General features: G+C 39.8%; 1 protein-coding gene across 2 annotated transcripts; it reads right to left on the reverse strand.

Annotated features, from left to right (window-relative positions):
* Positions 1-1,136: 1,136 nt before the first annotated feature.
* Positions 1,137-22,656, reverse strand: PM20D2 (peptidase M20 domain containing 2). 2 transcript variants are annotated; one of them, XM_008006584.3, is made up of 7 exons: positions 20,890-22,643; positions 18,096-18,244; positions 13,293-13,435; positions 11,565-11,719; positions 7,979-8,114; positions 4,201-4,308; positions 1,137-3,986 (listed from the first exon to the last, which is right to left on the reverse strand). In XM_008006584.3, exons 1-7 carry the CDS (start codon positions 21,352-21,354, stop codon positions 3,832-3,834), a joined length of 1,311 nt encoding a protein of 436 aa, XP_008004775.1. In that variant the 5' UTR covers positions 21,355-22,643; the 3' UTR covers positions 1,137-3,831. The 2 variants fall into 2 exon arrangements, with proteins under 2 accessions (XP_008004775.1, XP_008004778.1); XM_008006587.3 differs by lacking the exons at positions 1,137-3,986; positions 4,201-4,308 and adding an exon at positions 4,457-6,207 and having other exon boundaries at positions 20,890-22,656.
* Positions 22,657-22,979: the final 323 nt, after the last annotated feature.

A 22,979-nucleotide genomic window follows, 5' to 3' on the forward strand; every position in this document is an offset into this window, starting at 1 on the left:
GATTGCTTGAGCCTAGAAGGTGAGGCTGCAGTGGGCCGTGATCACAACACTGACTGTACTCCAGCCTGATTGACAGCGAGACTCTGTCTCCAAAAGTAAGAATAAAAATAAAAAACCAGTTTAAACAAAGAAACATGGACATTTGTGACTTTTCTCATATGAGGCACTTATACTTTAACCAGGATCTAAAAACCTGTTCCATTGCATTTGTGTTATTACATGGAATTACTCTGTATTGAAGGTGGAAACTTTTTTAAAAAAGGACTCAATACTATAACTATGTATTTACCTCCTGTCATGTACAATTTGCACTGCAATTTTTTAGCTTCTGAGACTAGTGAAACATTCATTTTTCAACAAAAGAACTTAATTGTTCTTTTAAAATATATGACACATAATAGAAAAGCAAGTCAACATCTATGATACTGATGCATAAGAAAAAGTATAGTAATATCACAATGGATTTGGGTAATTATGCTTTATCTTCATATATATCTTCATGTCATTAAAAAAGCAAGACAATTGCTATCAGATAAACATGTTTATTATAGATTTTTCATACATATTTTATGTACCTATTAAAATATTACAAAAAAGCTTATAATCTGATGGTAGTAGACTGACTGCTTACTTGAAAATATTTTCATACATACCAAAATACACCATCCTCAACTATATAATTGGACTGCAAAATGCTTGCTATGAAGTATGTAATAAAGAAGCAGTTTATCATACCTTACAACCTTATAAAGGGTTGCTATCTAGTACAAAGATAACATTTATCTTACAACAAAAATCTGATAGTTTTAAAGGTTAGTCTTATGTAGGATATTTTCCAAAAGACTAAAGAGGTAATTCAGGTAAAAAGTTAGAAATGTATAAAACACCATCAGACAGGTTTTTAAAAAAGAACATATTACAAAATTAGACAATCATCCTTAAAAAAAACAACTTTTTGCATCAATTTCTGCTGTTCAAAATGACTAAAGTGACTGAAGTATTTTTAAATATTTCAGAAACACTTCCTCAAAAATTTTCAAGATGGTAGCTTTCAGATGTTCCCTCAGTCCCAGCATTGCTCAGATGAATAAATCTCATGAGAACTTACTACCCACCACAAGCTTTCTGGGGCACGCAAAATGTCTTGTCTTTTTTTTTTTTTTTTTTTACAGGCACAGAGACTCATCATTTTTATTTGGATAACCAAGGGTCTCCAAATTATATTGAAAACAAATCCTAATTAATATCACTCTTGCAAAAAAGTTGAGCACACTTTTCACAAATGATTTATGTAAAAGAGAAGAAAATACACGTAATTTTACATATCTTAAACTCTTTAATTCCCTACCACACACATTTTTTCTTTTGTTTTCTTTCAGTTTTCTACAATTTCCAACTTGTACCTGTGTTTAATACTGCTTTAGTGTGCTAAAGACATTAACTGATTGCTTTTCTAAATCTAAGGATTATATAGTTTTAGTATAAATATATATCACATAGTTTCATAAAACCAAATAAGCAAGCCTTGTTTTAAGTCCATGTTCCTGCCACTGTTTACAAAATCTGATTCAATGATCAAAAAATTCTTGGTTGTCACTCTTCTGTTACAACAATCTTCCTTCTGAACTGCCACCCAGTTTTTACATAATAATAACAAGCAATAGAAAAACCAAAGAAATTATGTTAATCTTAGTTCTTCCTCTTGCAGTGTCTTTTCTTCTTACACCCAGTGCTTAGAAATATGCACTCCTCAACCAATGTTCACTGAACTCAACTGCTGAAATTGTAACAGTTAAAATATCAACACAACCTTTAATAAATAAACATTCCTTTGGGAAATTGTGGGAGATCAAAACACTTTTAAGTTTATACAAGTATTTATAAACATAAAATATTCTAGTTTATCCTAATGCCCTAGCTCTTATGAGTGTTATAGAGACAATTAAAAAGGGAAAATTTCTTGAGTAGTTCACATAATGTGGAGAATTTGTTAAAACTGAAAGGCAGTCCAAAATTTTTAAAAGGCATACTAAATATTAGCTATACGCACTATTACATGGTATATAGCAATTTAGTAATTCATAGTACCACATAATTATTTTACTTTAAAAGCAGGTCCCATATTAAGGCCTGCTTTTAAAATTACCACTAAAAAGAAAATATTCTCAATTTGTATATTTAAACCATTAATTTAGATAATATCTTTTACAGTCTATAAATTCAACACAGCCAAGAGTCGGTATTTGAGAAAAAGGTTTCAGTACCGGGCATGAACAATGAAAAACTACAAAGGCGTGTAATAAAAATGTTCCATAAAAATAAAAGATATCTCAAGCAGGTCCACCTATACCTCTAGTTTAGGTTAGAAACTAATTCCGCATTTTAAGAATCGTATAATTTTAAACTTTGCACTAAGTCAGCCTGATCTTTTTTAAAAATGAGTCAGGGCCAGGTGCAGTGCCTCAAGCCTGTAATCCCAGTGCTTTAAGAGGCTGAGGTGGGAGGACTGCTTGACTCCAGGAGTTCGAGGCTACAGTGCGCTGTGATTACACCACTGCACTCCAGCCTGGGAAACAGAGCAAGAACCTGCCCATTAAAAAACAAAACAAAAATGGGCAGGTGTGGTGTCTCATACCTGAAATCCCAACACTTTGGGAGGCCAAGACAGGAGGATTGCTTGATCCCAGGAGTCTGAGACCAGCCTGGAAGATATAGTGAGCCCCTGTCTCTATTATGTAAAAAAAATAAAAAGTTTTTTTAAAAAGAGGTTTTCTTATGTGTACCCAAAGCAAAGTAGTAAGTATATCTTTTCTTCTCCAGGCTGTACAAGAGATGACTATAATCACAATTAAAACTCATCTTAGGATCATAGTCCATCCACGAAGCTACTTTAAACTTTGATGATTCCAAGCAAGGAAGCAATATTTGCTTATTCAAAAAGTACTGAATATTCAGAGTAAGCAATATGCTAGACACTGTAACAATTTTAAAATACCAACACACGTGTGTATTAAAAAGACACTGGCAGGCCGGGTGTGGTGGCTCACGCCTGTAATCCCAGCACTTCAGGAGGCCAAGGCGGGTGCATCACCTGAGGTCAGGAGTTTGAGACCAGCCTGGCCAACATGGTGAAATGCCGTCTCTACTGAAAATACAAAAATTAGCTGGCCATGGCGCCACACACCTGTAATCCCAGCTACTCGGGAGACTGAGGCAAGACAATCACTTGAACCTGGGAGGCAGAGGTTGCAGTGAGCCGAGATCATGTTACTATACTTCAGCCTAGGCAACAGAGCGAGACTCTGTCTTTAAAAAAAAAAAAAAGAGAGATACTGGCTTCAAATATACAATCTGGTAGAGGAATAATATACGATTAGAGAACAAGTTTACCACCCTATACCACAAAACACTCTCATAGGTGTCAATTCTGAATACAAGGTTTGAAATCTCTTAAGCTTTTAAAAATACAGACAACATGTAAGGCTTATAAAAAGATTTATTAAAATATTTTATTAAAACGATGCCATGCATCCTCCAGGTAGTTTAAGAAATGGTATCACTACTGTGACGGTGAGTGGTTGCGGGGGAAAGAAAAGAAATGGCATCACATACCAGCTCCTGTAATATCATAATCCCATCGAGTACAGATTTGCAAAAATTTTCACTTCAGATATGAGGTAATATGTTTTCTCCACACCCTGTCCTCACTTATCAGGTAAAAAGAATTTGACTCCTTTAAGATTAAAAAACAAGCATGCCTTCATTAAAAGAGATTAAAAGAAAAAAATCATCACATCTTCTTGATTTATAAGCGGTCCCTAAGTCTTCCTTCTATTCTAGTGCATTTACAAACTGTTCTTCTTGAAGTTTCAGTTTAAAGTCCTCTCTGATTCTTTCCAGTAACTCTGGTTTAAAAATAACATCCAGTGCTGTCATTGCCAGGGCTTTGGCCGTCCGCAAAGTGTAGAACTGAGCTTCCTGTGACCCTAAAAGGTAGAGAAAATAAAATACGTTCTTACTTATTTAAACTGTATTTAATTTCACAGGTTAGCTATCCGTATCTCAACTGGCTCTCCAACTGCCCACCACAGTGCAGTATTCACTGAGGTGATGTTATGGAGTGAAATAGTAGGTTAAACAGAAAGGCAGCTACTACAGAAGAGTGTGTGTGCCAAAACGGTCACATACAACAACACTTACCAGCAGCTTCAGTGTACTGTTCAGTGTGATTCAAGGCATTAGATCCAATGTGAAAATATGGATGAATTCCAGGAACCACAAAAGTAACATTTCCAAAATCCGTAGATCCTTGGAACACACAAAGGAAAAAAAGTCTATTTAAGTGTATGTGGTTAAGTATTCTTGAGTTATGAAGTCACAGTCCCTGTTAGAAGAGACCCAGAGAAGTGAGCTTCTTGGAGAGTTGTCCATATGCTCGTGTTTTCATGGGTTCACCTTCCACTGAGTCCGCCACACACTCCCCTGCATCAGTCACCTCTCTCATGAAGGTCACTGCAAACCTGTCCTTGCCTGGTCTCAAGGCTTTTACCGGCCCTCTTAGGCAGCACTCCACACTGTCACTTACTCCCTTTCTTCTCTTCTGTGACACAGCACTTGCATGGCTTCCCTTCTGCCTCTCTGATGGCCCCTTCTTCTGTCTCTCTTGGGGATACAGCCCCCTCTACCTGACGATGAAATATTAGTTATGGAAGACTCCATTCCAGGCCCCTTTCTCTTCTCACTGTATATTCTTTCTCAAGATTTTGTCCATATGTATTGCTTCAAATAATCACCAACTCAAATCTCTTCCCAGTCTCTTCTAAATTCCATGCTCATACATCCAGTTGCCAGCCTGGCATCTTCTCTTGGATGTCTTCAAGGTAGATCAAACTTAACATATCTAAAGTTAAAATCATGATCTTTCTCCTCTTCCACCTCCACCCCACCTATCAACAGTATCTGCCAAATATCTCAGAATCCTAACACTCTTTGCATCACCATCACCAACACCTGTCTCTAGTCTATGAGATCATTATCTCTTGCCTGAACTAAAAGTTTCCTAATTGGTCTAACAGCATCTACTCTATTTGCTGATTTTTTTTTTTTCAATCTTCATTTACCTTTCCAACCTGATCTCATACCACGTTCCCACTACCCTCGATGCCCCAGCCACTCTAGACACTCACTATGCTCTCCCCGTCACAGGACCGTCACATGCTATCCCTGCATCATCCCTGTAACTCTTACTTAACCTTCAAATTCCAACTTAAGCATCATTTTCTCAGCAAAGCTTTACTTACTTCACCTCCCCATAAAGTGAAATTCCTCTAGGACAGGCTCTCACAGAGATGTATTGCTGTCCTTTACAGTACTTTTTAATTTTCCATGTATTGGATGATTTGGTTCATGCTTATCTCAGAAACTAGATTATGAGGCTGTATACAGCAAGAAATAGTATTTGAAATGACTGTGCATCTAGCTTCTCACAGGATTGACACACAGACACTTGCTGAAGAAATCACAGTAAAAACAAAGCCTTATGTTCACTCAATGGATATTTACTGAATGTTTATTACCTGTCAAACACCATGCAGGCAAAGTTAGACTACACAGTGAGTGGTAAGAGAATAAAGGAATATGTAACAAAGAGTAGCTAACATTTATCTGGAATACTACATTCCAAACACAATCCTAAGTGCTTTGTATGTATTCTCATTAACATTTAGAACAGTTTCCATTTTAAATATGAAGAAACCAAGGCTTATGGGTATTAAATAACATGCTGATAGTCTCACAGCTGCTAGTTATGTGGCAAATGCAGACTGAGGCCAGACTTTGAGGCATAGTAGCCTCTATAAAAGTACTGCTTCAGAAAATATTCACTAAGCACTTAACTGTGCCCGAAACGGCTCCAGACACTGAGGATGCACAGTGATGGGACATCAGTGAACAGGACAGAAAAAGCCTCTCTGGTGTTTAAAGAGTCTAAACAGTCTGAGTGTGAAAACAAAACAAAACAAAATAGGATGGACAAAAAAAAAACCTGTTGCCTATTTTAAGATCTTACTTGTGGAGCTAGACCCTAGAGCCCACAAATCATACCAAAATCACAGCCACTTTATCCCACTGATTTGTCCATTATATAAAACCCAAACCCAGGGTAGAGCTGTCCGTGTGTCTTCCCTTCTTCAGCTAGACTGCAGAAACCTGCTAGGGTAAAAGAAGAGAACCATGAAGACTGCCTTAACAACAAATTCATGATCTTCAATGCTGAGTTGAGCGCTCATGCTGTCCAGAAACAAAAGAAAACATGAAACTCTGATGTCCCTGGCCAACTCCTCTCAGTGGCAATTCTCTCTCAATCCCTCAGCCCTACCAGCTCAATGCTCACTGTGTGCTGCTTCCTAAAGGGAAAGTCTCTGAACTCCCTGACCTTCTTCCTAAACATTACATCTACTTCTCAAGTATCTTCCCTTAAAAACTATTTTCGTGGCCAGGCACGGTGGCTCACGCCTGTAATCCCAGCACTTTGGGAGGCCGAGGAGGGCAGATCACGAGGTCAGGAGATCGAGACCATCCTGGCTAACACAGTTAAACTGTGTCTCTACTAAAAATAAAAAAAATAAAACTAGCCGGGCGTGGTATCGGGTGCCTGTAGTCCCAGCTACTCGGGAGGCTGAGGCAGGAGAATGGCGTGAACCTGGGAGGCAAAGCTTGTAGTGAGCTGAGATCACGCCACTGCACTCCAGCCTGGGCGACAGAGTGAGACTCCATCTCAAAAAAAACCCAAAAACTATTTTCTTTTCCATATTTCCCTCAGGCTTGTATCCACTCTATTTTTCTTGAAAGCTAACTCTCTTGAAAAAGAATAGTCTTCCTTTGCTACTTCCACTATCTCACCAGTCAATGCACTGGGTAGAGAAGTGAGACCCAGCATCTGGTACCACTGGTCTTGTACTATTTTCTTCCAAACAATTTGTGAATTTCTAATTACTAGAATCCAGTGGACACCAGACCATACTCATCCTATTTAGTCTCTCTCTACAGCACCTAATATGTTTACACCTCCTTCTCTTCGGTAAGTTTTGTTCTCCCTTGGCTTCCATGACTCTCCTTCTCCTCTCTCCTGATTGTCTGGCTTTCACTCTGTTGACTGTTGACTACCAATGTCTGATCTCTGGGAATCTTCTTCCTTTATGTATTTGGGCAACCTCGTCGACATCTTCTATTACCTTTCGTATATGGACAACTCCTAAATCTCCAAACTAGACATCTTTTTGGGTTCTAAATTTAACAGGTACTGAACAGCTCCACTTAGAAATACTATAAGCACCTCAAGTTTAACATACTAGTTTATAACAACCCCTTCTTACCCTAACCTGCTCTTTCTCTTGAACTCCTAATCTTAATGAAAGACAATGACACCCCATTTCACCACCAAGTCCTTTTGGGCCTACTTCATCAACATCTATTTTTAAAACAGAAGATACATCTCTAACTTGCAAATGTGTTAGTAATAATATGCTTTTAAAAGGAAAAAAACCTAACATAACCCCAAATATGTTTATTTCAATTATAGTTGTCTGTTGCTCCTCAGAAACTGAAAATGCCCCAGATAACTAAGTACTTAGTAACCTGCTTATAGTGATGACTGAGAATGAATTAAAATTCTATATCCTAAGTAACGTTAGCCACTTACTTAACAATTAAAACTAAAGAAACTTAAACACTAGAAAATATTTAGAATATAGACAAAAACGTAAGTTGACTATTTCTAAAATCAAGTCGGCTCATTTGACATTCTACACTCACTTAAGAGTCCATTAGTTTCTTTCCCCTAATCATAAAGTTTGTGAAAATATTAAAAATGTCAGCAGTACCTCCCTACCTCCCAAACCATTAAATAAAACCAATTTAACCAAAGATGGTATTTATCTTCCTCAAATGGCTCAATATATTAAAAAAAGAACTTAATTACCTGAAGGGCCATTCAACATTGTATCTTCTGAAATGAATTCTATTCCTAGTTTTCTTCCATTTTCCATATAGGCTTTCCATAGGCTCTTATTGGGAAGGACATTGTAATAATCATGCGCTCCACTTTTAATTTCCACCTAATAAAAAATTGCAAAACAAACTTTGAAATAAAAAACTCAAATTCACTATCTAATTTTCAAACTAGTGATTGTTCTCTAATAAAAAGAGGTTTTCAGAGAAGATACTTTCCCTTCCAGATATAAACACTCTCAAATCTCTTGCCTTAAAAAAGAAAAAAAGAAAAAAAAAAAAGATGTATATTCTATAACGAGAGTTCCTAGGCCTCTATCTCCTTTATATTATATATACACTAAACCCCACAATGTCACCAAGCTCTGTACTAGCTAGCGAGTGTCAACTTTAGTCACCTAGATAGGGTGTGAGGACGGCCCAGAAATTTTTAATTTTTATTTATTTTATTTTTGAGATGGAGTCTCACTCTGTTGCCCAGGCTGGAGTGCAGTGGAGCCGATCTCAGTTCACCGCAATCTCCGCCTCCCAGGTTCAAGTGATTCTCCTGCCTTAGCCTCCCAAGTAGTTGGGATTACAGGCACCAGCCACCAAGCCCAGTTAATTGTTTTTGTATTTTACTAGAGATGGGGTTTCGCCATGTTGGCCAGGCTGGTCTCGAACTCCTGACCTCAGGTGATCTGCCCGCCTCGGCCTCCCAAAGTGCTAGGATTACAGGCGTGAGCCACTGTGACCAACCTAATTTTTATTTTAACTAGCACCCTCCAAGACATTCTGACATAAGTGACCCAAAAACCACACTCTGAGGAACACTGCTCTAGGATACAGTCTCCAAAAAAAAGAAATTAAGCTTTACTAATATTCAATATGCAAACTGACACTGACATCACCGCCTGGTGTGAGAGGTAGAAAAGCACTCTGAGGGAAACGGAGAAGATTTGCAATGAGGAAGGGTTGACAACAGTCCTCATTTATTAATTTCAGTATATAAAGATACGGAAGGAGCTTTTATGTGCCCAGTTAAGTGGATTTACAGATTCAGTTTTGATTAAATGAAAATTGGCAATATTCCCTCAAACTAAAGATAACACCAATATTAGCAAAAGCCAATCATAAAATGGCAGAGATGACATTTCTTTTATTCTTAGCAACATCTATGGTAGAAACTATGACAACTGACTCAGACCTTACAAGTCAGCCAAAATGTAAGAAATTACTAAAAGATTATTTAAAATATAGATTCAGGCTAGGCAAGGTGGCTCACACCTGCAGTCCCAGAACTTTGGGAGGCCAAAGCAGGGGGATCACTTGAACCCAGGAGTTTTGAGACCAGACTGGGCAACATAGGGAGATCCTATCTCTACAAAAAACTTTAAAAACAAATAAATTAAATTAAATAAAGATTCAAATCCAGTAACAACAAACCTTACCATAAGGGAATACTGTATGCCTTGAGATATTGCCTAATGATAATAGTTCACATCCATATGTATTTCACAAATAAATATTTATAATTATAAATAAATAAGGGAATAAATATTTAGTTTTTACTGTCCTAGGCTATGGACACTTCATAGTTTTCATTCACTAAATCTATACCCATCTTCTCTAGTCGCAAATGAGAATACATCTTTGCTCCTACATCTGCCCACATGTTTATCTATTCACTACAACACAACATAAGCTTTTATATTCTTATCTTTGCTGACTATATTCCCTAAGAACTGTCAGTCTCTGTCCTTCCCATGCATATCTGAAAGTACATTCACCCTTCAAAACTCAATTCAGGTCTGCAGTCTTCCACAAAACCTTGCTCCGAGGTTAACTGCCCCAGACCACTCTTTCCCAACTCTGATCCTCATGACGCATTCCATACTACTTTCAGGACACGTAACGTATGCTTTCTGAGAATTACTGCTACTGTGAGATACTGCTACTACATGAATTAATCATACATCTCTAGACTAATAAGAACAGAAAAAAATAAGGTAATATAAATGAAGGCTGGGCTCTGAACCCTTCAGAAACATTATCTCATTTAATTCTCACAAGAACCCTAAGATAGACTGTTATTATCTCCATTTTTCAAGCAAGAAAATAGAGGGCCAAAGACACTAAACATTTCTAAAGGTTATAAAATCAGCTAGGCTGAGAGTTATGGGTCAAGATCCTGTTTCTCCAACTAGACCTAAACAGGCTCCCTCCAGGGCAAGATTCTTATCTCGTATAATTCTAAAACTCACTCCACTTTACGCAGTATATGATTGGTATTTAAATACTGCTAACTTTATGGTTCAAAACCAGTTGGTGTGGTGGCTCACACCTGTAATCCCAGCGCTTTGGGAGGTTAAGGCAGGTGGATCATGAGGTCAGGAGTTCGAGACCAGCCTGGTCAACATGGTGAAACCTTGTCTCTACTAAAGATACAAAAAAATAGCCGGGTGTGGAGGCACGTGCCTGTAATCCCAGCTACTCAGGAGGCTGAGGCAGGAGAATTGCTTGAACCTGCAAGGCAGAGGTTGCAGTGAGCCGAGATCAAGCAACTGCACTCCAGCCTGGGCCAGGGTGAGACTCCATCTCAAAAAAAAAAAAAAAAAAAAAATTAGCTGGGTGTGGTGGCACGTGCCTATAGTCCCAGCTACTTGGGAGGCTGCGGCATGAGAATCGCTTGAACCCAGGAGGCAGAGGTTGCGTTGAGCCAAAATCGCACCATTGCACTCCAGCCTGGGCAACAGAGCAAGACTCTGTCTCAAAAACAAACAAAAACAAATCAATAAAACCTCTTAACTAACTTACGTGTCTATTTTATCTTCCATTCCAGCAAGCCATAGTATTTATATCACTACTATATACATCCTAACTTCAAAAATAGCTTTCACTGGCTGGGCGCAGTGTTTCATGCCTATAATCCCAGTACTTTAGAAGGCCGAGGTGGGTGGATCGCTTGAACTCAGGAGTTTGAGACCAGCCTGGGCAACATGGTGAGACCCTGTCTCCACAAAAAGATACCAAAAATGAGCCGGGTGTGGTGGTGCATGCTTGTAGTCCCAGCTACTCAGCGGGCTGAGGTAGGAGGCAGAGGTGAGAGGATTGCTTGAGCCTGGAAGGCAGAGGTTGTAGTGAGCCAAGATCGTGCCACCACACTCCAGCCTGGGCAACAGAGCAAGACCCTGCTCCCCCTCCAAAAAAAAAAAAAAGTTTTTGCTGATTTTGCCACAAAGTTTCCTTTATAGAAACTACATAGAGCAATTCTAAAAGTATAACTGCCAACAAGGAAGAATATTAACTTGTAAAAAGTCAGGGATTCTAGCACAGAAGTATCAGAATTATTCTAATTACTATATAAGTAAGATGACCTGTCTGTCATCTTCCCTGTTGCAGGCACTGAAAGTAAAACATGTAAAAATTAAAGACTTTCACATTAACTATTCAGCCAACAAATTCTGCATATTCAACATGTCACCAAAGAAGAGAGTCAAGTTAGGTTTCAATCTAACAGCGCTAGCCCACATATATACCTCTGATTGTAACTTAGATTAAGTTTTAAAAGTTCTTACTGTGCACCCTGAAGCCAAAGCTGCAGCTCTGAAGCAATCTTCTGCCTTTTTGGTCAAAACTTGAAGTTCTTTCATTGAAGGTGCACGGAAGTAATAGATTAATTCAGAATAAGAGGGAATGATATTGGGTTTTACACCACCATTTTTTATTATACCTATAAAAAGAACCAAATTACTAGAATTAAGCTTGGTGACCATTTAAGCTTACATACACCCATTAAGTTTTTCAGCCAATATGTTCATAAAGAAAAATAATTTAAACTTACTAGCTCCACCAATATACCAATCAAAGATTTTGGTATGTTGTACAACTGAAATTTCTGTACATAGGGTGATATTTTTTGGCTGATAAGAAAAAAAAATTACCCATGTGTACTTCATTCAAAGGAATTTATATAATGTTAAGAAATTATGTTACAGACCATAATGAAACTTAAAAATTACATAACCACACACACAAAAAAACTTAGTAACATCTTAAGCTTTCCGGAAAAGATTTTACCATACCTCCACAACGGTATGAGGTTCTATAATTACCCTCCTACCTCAGGAATCCCATGAACATTTTAAATGGCATTTAGCTCTAGAAAAATAATTTTCATGCCAAGAAAAAAACCAACGCAGGTCAAAGATCACTAAGTATTATCAATTGCCAAAACAAATGCATTTATTCAGAATTATAAAGAATTAAGATTTATTCATTTGAAGTAATAACTAAAATAGATACGAAAAATCCAATGTCATATGACCTACTTCAAAAAAAATATTTCTACACATTCCTGTTTGTTCCTTTTAAAGAAACTAAGGCAGGAAAACTGGTAAAAGTACAATTACAAATTGACCTCAGGCTATGGCAAAATCAGGTAAAGAATAGATATCAAAATATAACAATTTCCTAAATCATAAGGAAATAAATTAAAAAACAAAAGTGTGCCTTCAAGACAGTACTTTATGACTGTATTTATATTATGGTGACATATGTATAATTTTAAAAGACACTATTCAGAACCAGGCTTGATGGCTCACACCTATAATCCCAGTACTTTGGGAGGCTGAGGTGGGCAGATCACTTGAGGCCAGGAGTTTGAGACCAGCCTGGCCAACATAGCAAGACCCCATCTCTGCAAAAAATACAAATATTAGCTGGGTGTGGTGGTGCTCACCTGCCTGTAATCCCAGCTATCTGGGAGGCTGAAGCAGGAGGACCACTTGAACCCAGGAAGTGGAAGTTGCAGCGAGCCGAGATTGCACCACTGCACTCCAGCCTGGGCAATAGAGCAAGACTGTCTCAAAAACAAAGAAACACTCAAAAAAAGATATTACTCAGGACCAACGGCACTTAAATAAAACTAGCAGTTACTATACATTTTTTTAATTGAGGAAGTGACAAAATTTGGTTATCATTAAGAAATAATGAGGACAACTGGAAAATCAAGATCCAATTTTCAAACACCCACTGAAAGAACACAGTTCCTTACATAAAACCTTTATCTTTGATACTCAAAGATGACATTCCATTTATGTACAATAATCGAAACTGTCTTTCTACCCATATATAGACAAACATCTTAGTATCCTGTCACATTAATTTCTGAAAATATGCTTAAAAATCAGAATATTCATATGAAGTAAATATTTCCAAATTTTTAAAAATTGAATATTAAATAATTATACTGCACTGAACTCTAGTAAGCACCATCTATTACAGAAGGTATTTGACATTCATACCGTGAACTCTCCAGGTTGGTTTCATTTGCTGTCTGAACACAGACAGATTGTTATAGGCCAGCACAGCAGCATCTAATGCATTTAATCCTTCCCAGGGATAAGCAGCAGAATGAGATGCTTTTCCATAATATTTCACAGTCACACTAGGAAATGAAAAATCATTTGAAATTACTTTTCTTATTATCGCTAAAGTAGTCAGAATTACCCAACTACTATTCAAAATTAATTCACATTGCTGGACTTTTGATTTGCAAATTATTTGTAGTAATAACACTACAATTTATTTACGTTAGATATAGTTTATTATTAGGTAACATAGTGCTTGACACAAAGAAAGCATTCCCAAAAAAGAGAGAAAAAGAGAACAGATTAAATGTATACACAATTTAATTCAAACAAACATGCAATATGGTATCAGGTGCTGAAATTACCAAAATAAAAAAAAAAATGGATCCTGTATGTTTGTACACAGAGTTGTGATGATTCTGTATCAAAAGTCTGCAAAAAATCAGAAATTCTGTCTGAAGAGGTGGAAGGTCAGGAAAGACAGAAAGGAGTTACTATTTGAAGTGGGTTAAGACAATCTCTGAAAATCAGATTATATTCAATGTTATCACAAGATACCCTAGTATTAAAGCAGTATCTGATATTTTATTAATGTTCCAAAATGCCTATATCACTAATATTTTACGTTTTTATAAATTGTTACTCCACTTACAAATAGTTCTCACACCAGTCTAACTGCTCTAATACAATAAAAAAAAAACAAGATTAGAGAAAGGATTGCGTGTTGAATAGTTACTTATAAAGCTCTGTGATTGACTTGCCTAGATAACACTTTTTAAGCCTGATTAATAGTACCCACATTTAGATGATTAAAAAACCAATCTGGACTTATTTTAATGGGTTAGATTCAGGAGTCCTTAGAATGCTTACGATACTTCTTAACTGATTCCGGACATTTTATTAGCAGGACAAAAATCAAGTAAAAATATCAAACATGTATTAGATTTCAGGATACTGCATTGTTACTTCCTTGATATATAGCTTATCACCATGACCTTGAAATGAATTTTTTTTTGGATACTCATCTTGCTCTGTCACCCCGGCTGGAGTGCAGTGGCGTGATCACAGCTCACTGCAGTCTCAACCTCCCAAGTTCAAGCAATCCTCCTCTGCCTCAGCCTCCCACAGATGAATAGCTGAGACCACAGGAGTGCTCCATGCCCAGTTAATTTTTTATTTTTTTGTAGAGACAGGGTCTCACTATGTTGCCCAGGCTGGTCATGAACTCCTGCGCTCAAGAGACGCTCCTGCCTTGACCTCCCTAAGTGCTGTGATTACAGGTGTGAGCCACCTGGTCTGGCAAAACCGGAATTTTATCACAACTGGTGATAAACATTACAAAAACAAAAAGGATTATATGGAATTATTTTCAAGCATACTATTTAATTTTAAAAAGCCAGAACAATATATTGAGTGGAATACTGGAGGAAAACCTTCTTTCACAATTTAATTTACACAGGATTCTATTTATGTCCCATAAGTACACCAAAAACACTCTGAAAAGGATACATACCTCTAGAAAAACGACTGGATTTGGGAAAGGTGGTCAGCAGGATTGCTTTATCTTATTCATTAGAAATTTTTGGTCAGGCATGGTGGCTCATGCCTGTAATTACAACACTTTGGGAGGCCATGGCGGGTGGCTCACTTGAGGTCAGGAGTTCAAGACCAGCCTGGCCAACATAGTGACCCTGTCTCTACTAAAAATACAAAAATTAGCTGGGTATGGTGGTACTCACCTGTAATCCCAGCTCCATGGGAGGCTGAGGCAGGAGAATCCCTTGAACCCAGTGGCAGAGGTTGCAGTGAGCTGAGATTGCACCACTGTACTCCAGTCTGGGTGACAAAACGAGACTCTCTTGAAAAAAAAAAAAAAAAAAAAAAAAAGAATTTTTAAGAAAAGTGGATTAGTAATTTAAAAAAAAAAAGGAATTCTTGATCTTGTCCTTTTTTTTTGAGGTGGAGTTTCACTTGTCTGGCAGCCAGGCTGGAGTGCAGTGGCGCAATCTCGGCTCACTGCAACCTCTGCCTCCCTGGTTCAAGCAATTCTCCTGCCTCAGCCTCCCGAGTAGCTGGGATTACAGGCGCCCACCACCATGCCCAGCTAATTTCTGTATTTTTAGTAGAGATGGGGTTTTGCCAAGTTGGCCAGGCTAGTCTCATACTCCTAACCTCAGGTGATCCACCCACCTCAGCCTCCCAAAGTGCTAAGATTACAGGTGTGAGCCATTGCGCCTGGCCTCTCTTTTCTATCTTAAAAGATGACCAAAGAAGACCAGGTGTGATGACTCATGCCTGTAACCCCAGCACTATGGGAGGCTGAGGTGGGTGGATCACTTGAGGTTAGGAGTTCAAGACCAGCCTGGCCAACATGGTGAAACCCTGTCTCTACTAAAAGTATAAAAATCAGCTGGGCGTCGTGGTGCATGCCTGTAATCCCAGCTACTCGGGAGGCTGGGGAAGGAGAATCACTTGAACCTGGGATGCAGAGGTTGCAGTGAGCCAAGATCACGCCACCGCACTCCAATCTGAGCAACTGAATGAGACTCAGTCTCAAAAAAATAAATAAATAAATAAAAAGAGAGAGATGATCAATGAGAAAGCTAAGAAGGCAGACACTAAAAGGAGGCCTGGGGTCAAGTGCGCTAACTTCAGAACCAAGACCACGAAGCCTAACCCTAAGTCCCAGAAGGGTAATGAGCTGCAGAGCCTGCCTGCATATGCAGGCCCCTTCTAGCCAAAGGCAAGGGCAGAAATTTCTAATCCCTATTGTTTTCTAGAGATGGACTAGTTTACCACTATCCTTGAAACCAAAGTTCAAAGATTCCTCCTACTGTCACAGTACCAATTCCCAGTGATAAGAAGGAAGATATCCTAATAGTTAAAATGATTGAAAACAGGGCCTGGTAAGGTGCTAAGAGGTGGGATACCTGGGTACAATCTAGAAGCACTGCTGTGATGGTTCTGCCATCACTCCTTAGGTACCAGCTACTTCCGAGGAAAACACACGGTTTTGCTGAAGCAGCTAAGCAGTGGCTCCTTGTGCCTGGACCATTAACTACTATTGATGTGGGAACTCAGGGACCCCGAATGGAGGGACTGGCTGAAGCCGTGACAGAAGAACATAAATTGTGAAGATTTCATGGACACTTATTAGTTCCCCAAATTAATACTTTTATAATTTCTTACGCCTGTCTTTACTGCAATCTCTGAACATAAATTGTGAAGATTTCATGGACACTCATCACTTCCCCAATCAATACCCTTGTGATTTCCTGCGCCTGTCTTTAATCTCTTAATCCCGTCATCTTTGTAAGCTGAGGAGGATGAATGTCACCTCGGGACCCTGTGATGATTGCATTAACTGCACAAATTGTTTGCAGAGCATGTGTGTTTGAACAATATGAAATCTGGGCATCTTGAAAAAAGAACAGGGTAACAGCAATGTTCAGGTAACAAGAGAGATAAGACTTCTGGCCACCGGTGAGCCACATGGAACAGAGCTATATTTCTCTTCTTTCAAAGGCAAATAGGAAAAATATCACTGAATTCTTTTTCTCAGCAAGGAACATCCCTGAGAAAGAGAATGCGCCCTGAGGGTAGGCCTATAGACGGCCCCCTTAAGGTGGCCGCCTTTTACGGTCGAAGCCAAAGGGATGAAATAAGCCCTGGTCTCCTATAGCGCTCCCAGGATTATTAGGATGAGGAAATTCCCGCCTAATAAATTTTGGTCACACAGGTTGTCTGCTCTCAAACCCTGTTTCCTGATAAGATGTTATCAATGGCAATGTGTGCCCGAAACTTCATTAGCAAGTTTAATTTCGCCCCATCCTGTGGTCCTGTGATCTCACCCTGCCTCCACTTGCTTTGTGATATTTTATTACCTTGTGAAGTATGTGATCTCTGTGACCCACACCCTATTCATGCACTCCCTCCCCTTTTGAAAATCGCTAATAAAAACTTGCTGGTTTTACGGCTCTCCGAGCGGACACCCAGCTTTAAATTTCTCTCTCTTGTGCTCTTTCCCTTTATTTCTCAAACTATCCGAGATGCCTAGGAAATAGAAAAGAACCCATGATAAATATTGGGGGTGGGATTTTCCCCCGATATACTATGGTTACTACTATGGTTGAAATTTCTGGTATAAAAAATCCAAACCACTTCCATGATGTATGCTCCTAGGTACTAAAAAGTGAGTTCTTCAACATAAAGACGGACAAATAAAAGGATTCAGTACCAGACAAATCGGAAAAGCGCAGAATAATAAGTTCCACAAAAATCACAGCTACTCATGTTCCATATTCTCTCTCAGGACATAATTTATCCTCTTTGCAAAGAACTCAAATTAAAGTAAATAAAATGGAGAAGTGTGTTTTCTTCCCATATCTAATAGAACGATCTCTTGCAAATCTATTCAGTTGCAAAGACAATTTTATATCAAAGGATAGATGTTTTCCAGACACCAGACTATTGACAGTTCAAAAGAGAACTTGTCAACATGTTTGTTGTTCCTATGGTTTCTAAGTGCTAGTACTTTAATACTCCAATTATGAACACCATAATGAATCTCAATTAAAAGAAGCTTGCCAAATGTCACTCCATAGATCAAGACATCTTGTCATTGTCTTTCAATTTACTTCTTAAATGTACAAATGAGTCTTCATCTCTGGTTTAGACATAAAAGTATTCTATAGCCTGTGTTCCCCTAAGAAGTTTATCTTCAACTTGATTACTTACTCATGTTCAGCCATATCTGGTAGATAAGCAGCATTCTCTTGTGATGGATGGGCCATAAAAACAACATCAAGATTTGTAAAAGCCCCTGCTTCAATTAAATCAATTTTGCCACCACCATCTTCTTCTGCAGGGGTTCCCAGGACAATTACCTAGAAAGAAATACTCATGTCAGGGAAAAACAACAAAATCCTCATAGGAAAACATCAAACAGGTTCACTTGCATATGTATTCACAATCTACATTAAAGTCCTTAACCTATTAAGAGAGGTTTTGTTCTATGACGCTTACGCAGTGGGCATCAAAAAATGGTGCTAAATTAATCACAAAATGTACACTGTTATACCAACTTGGTGCAAAATATGTACTAAAGACACTATAAAAAGCTTTTCCCAATTTTACAAGTCAACTAATGGCAAAGATAAAAAAAAAAAAAACTATAAGTTTAGTTCCTCCAAATTTGTTAGGATTTGTTTCATAAAGCTTCCTCTCGACTAAGCCTTTTAGCTATGTATATAATTATTCTTAAGTACTTTATAGGTCAGGAACTTTCTGGTAACTTACTACTTATCCTCACAACAACCCTGTGAGGTAGGTGGGCGATCTCTATCATCATTTTACAGGGGGTGTTTTTGCGGAATTGAGTGAAGTGTCTTGCCCCAGGTCACAGAGCAAGTCTTCAAGCAGAATTAGGATTACATGTACTGACCTTCTGGCCTCAACTCTGATTCTTTACTGGGCTACCTACTTTAAAACTGTTAACTCATTAATCCTTTATGAAGAACATTAAACAAGTCTTAATGCCATAGTTAGAAACAGCCAACTATTACACAAACTTACTAATTCGATTCCACCAGTTCAACCAGGCAGATTTATTGGTCACCAAACACCTAATTAAACAAAAGAGAACTTTACAGAATAAACATTTTACTTTGATATTTAAGTTTAACTTCTTCAAACAATTTTAAAAATCAAAATAAACAACTATTTTCAAGATCATGTATAAGAACACAATGAAACAAGCTGGAAAAAACTCTTGGCTTGGAAAGGAAATCAACTTAAATTCCATTTTCAGATAATTAAAAACTTAACCTTGCTAAAACTGAGAACAACCATTTGAAATTAGAAGTGTGGGCTGGGAGCGGTGACTCATGCCTGTAATCCTAGCACTTTGGGAGGCCAAGGCGGGCAGATTACCTGAGGTCCGGAGTTTGATACCAGCCTGGCCAACATGGCTAAATCCAGTCTCTACTAAAAAAGGCAAAAATTAGCTGGGCGTGGTGGCACGCACCTGTAATCCCAGCTCAGGAGGCTGAGGCACGAGGATTGCTTGAACCCGGGAGGTGGAGGTTGCGGTGAGCCGAGATAGCACCACTGTACTTGGCCTGGACACAGAATGAGACTGTCTCCAAAAAAAAAAAAAGTGTATTACAATTTCCCAAAGTCTAGCTTTTTTTGGTGGTTCTAGCGGTTCTACAGTGCTCAAACTCTGACATGAAGTTGCTCCTTTTTTTTTTTTTTTTTAAAAGAAGGAGTCTCGCTCTGTCGCGGAGGCTGGACTGCAGTGGTGCGATATCGGCTCACTGCAACCTCTGCCTCCTGGGTTCAAGCGATTCTCCTGCCTCAGCCTCCCGAGTAGCTGGGATTACAGGCGTGAGCCACCACGCCCAGTTATTTGTTATTGTTGTTGTATTTTAGTGGAGACAAGGGTTTCACCATGGTGGCCAGGAGGGTCTCGAACTCCAGACCTCAACTGATCCGCCCACAGCTCTTCATTCTTAACCCTTAACTCATTAAATATGATGTGCCTCTCGCTGACTACTCAGAACCTTTCAGAAACGTGGTTGAAGTGAAATCTTTCCAGTATTTTGTGACATGGCAAAAGGATGCTCCCCCCAACCCAAACAAAAACCTAACAAATACAAAAACGAGCCCCCAGAGACAGAAAATAGAAGGCAACTAAAGTGAAAAAGCCATAAAAGATGTAGTGTTAGGATAAAAGAGGAAGGTTACTGACACTGGGGAAAATGAGCTAAAGAGTATGAAAATAAAACATTTGTTTTCCCCTTAACCTGAATGACGACTGAATCTTAGCTCACAGTGTAGAATATACCATCTGGAAAAACAGAGTAACACAGGATTAAACTTGCCCTACGAAAAACATAAACGACATTTCCCCGTTTAAAAAGACGAGATATTTCTTAAAATCATAAGACAAAAGAAAAATTAAGACTTAAGGATGTATTAAGCATCTATGTATAATGCTCATTCACTTCCCCTTTATTTGTATACTTCTAGGGGTTTGGTGGTTTAGCGACTGAAAATTCCTATCCAAATACCAATGACTTGGATCACAACATTTCCCAGGACTGCCACAAACAAAAGATTTGGAGACGAATAAAAAGGGGCCGTACGATTCCCTACAAAAAGTTATTTCCTCCTGGGATTGATGGCACAACCTTGTCAGCAAATTGCGGTGGCCTCTCAGTTACCAAAAATAACCCGTAACAAACACCAGGCTTGGGTGTAAGTTCTTTCCTAAGGGAACAACTCAGCAGAGCTGTTTACAACTAGAGAGAAGGAAACAATAATCTGCAAGATGTTGCTAGGTCGGCAACGGGAACCGACTTTGACCGGGGGTTCAGCTCTGCTCCTGCGCAGAGGCGAGGCCCGCAGGTTTACCGCGGTCCCGCACACACCTGCCACCGGCGGAAGGGCACCGAGACGCGCGGGACGCAGCAGGGTCCCGCCCTTCCCGGGCAGTCGGATGGGGTCCCGCACCTGGGCCCCACCTCACCTTCACGGGCGAAGGCGGCCTGGGGAGGCCCTCCAGGGCCCCCCTCACGCCCAGCGCGGCCGCCGCCCCGACCTCGGCGATGAGGTTGTGGCCGCAGGCGTGGCCGATGCCAGGCAGCGCGTCGTACTCGCAGAGGAAGCCCAGGTGCAGCGGGCGCGGCGCGGCGCTCGGCGCCCGGGCCTCTGGCGGCTCCCACTCGGCGCGGAAGGCCGTGGGCAGCTGGTAATGCGGCTGCACTGCCCAGGAGGCGGTTGGCGGCTCCCGCTCGAAGAAGTGCGTCAGCACGCGGTGGGCATGGTGCTCCTCGTAGGCCAGCTCGGGCTGGCTCCAGATCGCGCGACTCAGGGCCCCCAGCCGCTCGGCCGCCTCGTCGATGCACTCCGCCGCGCGCAGCTTCACTAGCTCCAGCTCCGAGCGGCCATCGCATGCGCCCCCTTCCACGGACCGCTCCACTCCTGGCCTCATGCTGCTCGAGCCAGCTGCTCTCGGTGCTCTCTCGCTCCCTCGCTCGGTTGCAGGTAGCAACCGCCCGCGCACGCGCCCAGCGGCCTCCAAGACCCCGGCGGAGCACGCACGCCCGCCACACAGCTCCCGAGGCGCCGCCTCCAGTCCCGGGGCCGCCGCCGGCGCCCCGCGGGAAACGCTGGCGGCCGCTGGCACCCTGCCAGGCACTCTGTCCGGCCGTGGGGTTTTGGGGGGGCTGTGGAGAAGGCGGGGCTCGGGACTCTACCACCTCCTTGGCTGCTCTGGCCTTCTGAGTTATGCTCTAAGATTATCGCTTACTTTTCCGTTGTTGCTTACTTCCCACAGCAGCAGAATGAGAACGGTTTTATTAGTTAATAGCCATCAGAGACAGACCAAGTGGAACATAGTCCTCGGAAAAACGCCACTCTCTAGCATTAGTAATTAAAAACCTCGCCAGGTTTGTATTTCCTGAAGGAGGCCATCAGTGTCAATGCTGTACTAAGGAGGGTACTATACGATAAGTTTCGGTACTGCCCCCACTTCTTGAGGTTGTATTACTAAAAGCTGCAGCTACTCTCTACAGTTTTCTCATTAGTTACTGTCTGGAACAGCAGCTAGATTATGCAGTAAGCTCTTGGTATGTATTAGCTATTATATAATAATTTATTTGAATAGAGTAGAACTAAAAATTTGAAATGAGTTAAAACCAAAGAGTTAAAAGATTTATGGTAATAAATATTCATACTGTTTTGTTGATTTGGACAGTTGTCTTGAACAGCTTTGAAAAGGAACATATGACGGGTTTCGTTAATAATTTTAATTGATGCTGAACTCCACTAACATGATATGTTCAGCTGGTGTTACATTATAACTGGGTTTTTTAATTACCCAATGAAAAAATTCAAGATGTGATGCTCTTGTTTTTCTCCAGAGTGAAGCACAAAGTCTGAAAAACTGTTGTTGACGACATGCCTATTAATAACACTGTAGATGTTTATATTCTGAGGTTTTCCACATATTAAAAGCTTCTATCAGCTCTTCATACCCTATCATCTTTCCTTAATTTGTCTCAACTATGTTAAGTGGGACACAATATGTTGTGATAAACCAAATGTATATTTTGAAAATAAGTCTAAAGGAAGCTAACATGCAGGAAGACTATCAACTACTGTTTTTACTACTCTATATGCTAATAATACCAGAGTAACTGTCACATTCCATTTGCGTCTGAAAACACTTTTTTTCTCAGTTAACACTCTAACAAAAACTCAGCTCTAAAAACAGCAAATGTGTTATTAAATTCCTGGGCCCCCTTGGTGATACTTACTAAATCTTTCTCTGGTATTCTGCTGACGAAAATTTCCCCTGTATCCACGAGATTCAGTATTATCCTGCTCAGTTAGCTAAAAAAAAGGCGGGGGGGATTGGAGAGCAAAAGCAATATGACATTTGTAGAGCAATTACTCTGTGCCAGGCACTGCACTGTTCCAAGGGCTTAGCATGTGTTAACTCATTTAATCCTCATAGCAAACTATGAGGTTGTTAATGTGGTTATTTATCTTCACTTTACAGATGTATATCCAAGGTTATAGAGCTAGTAACTAGTGGACCCACTGTAGAACAGA

Source organism: Chlorocebus sabaeus, chromosome 13, assembly GCF_047675955.1.
Source record: "Chlorocebus sabaeus isolate Y175 chromosome 13, mChlSab1.0.hap1, whole genome shotgun sequence".
Taxonomy (NCBI): domain Eukaryota; kingdom Metazoa; phylum Chordata; class Mammalia; order Primates; family Cercopithecidae; genus Chlorocebus; species Chlorocebus sabaeus.

Coding starts and splice junctions, on each gene's coding strand:
- PM20D2 (XM_008006584.3), bottom strand. CDS start 21,354: ATGAGGCCAGGAGTGGAGCGGTCCGTGGAAGGGGGCGCATGCGATGGC. Junction 13,436..18,095: donor CCAGATATGGCTGAACATGA/GTAAGTAATCAA, acceptor TTCATTTCCTAG/TGTGACTGTGAAATATTATG. Junction 8,115..11,564: donor CTTTGGCTTCAGGGTGCACA/GTAAGAACTTTT, acceptor ATTTTTTATTAG/GTGGAAATTAAAAGTGGAGC.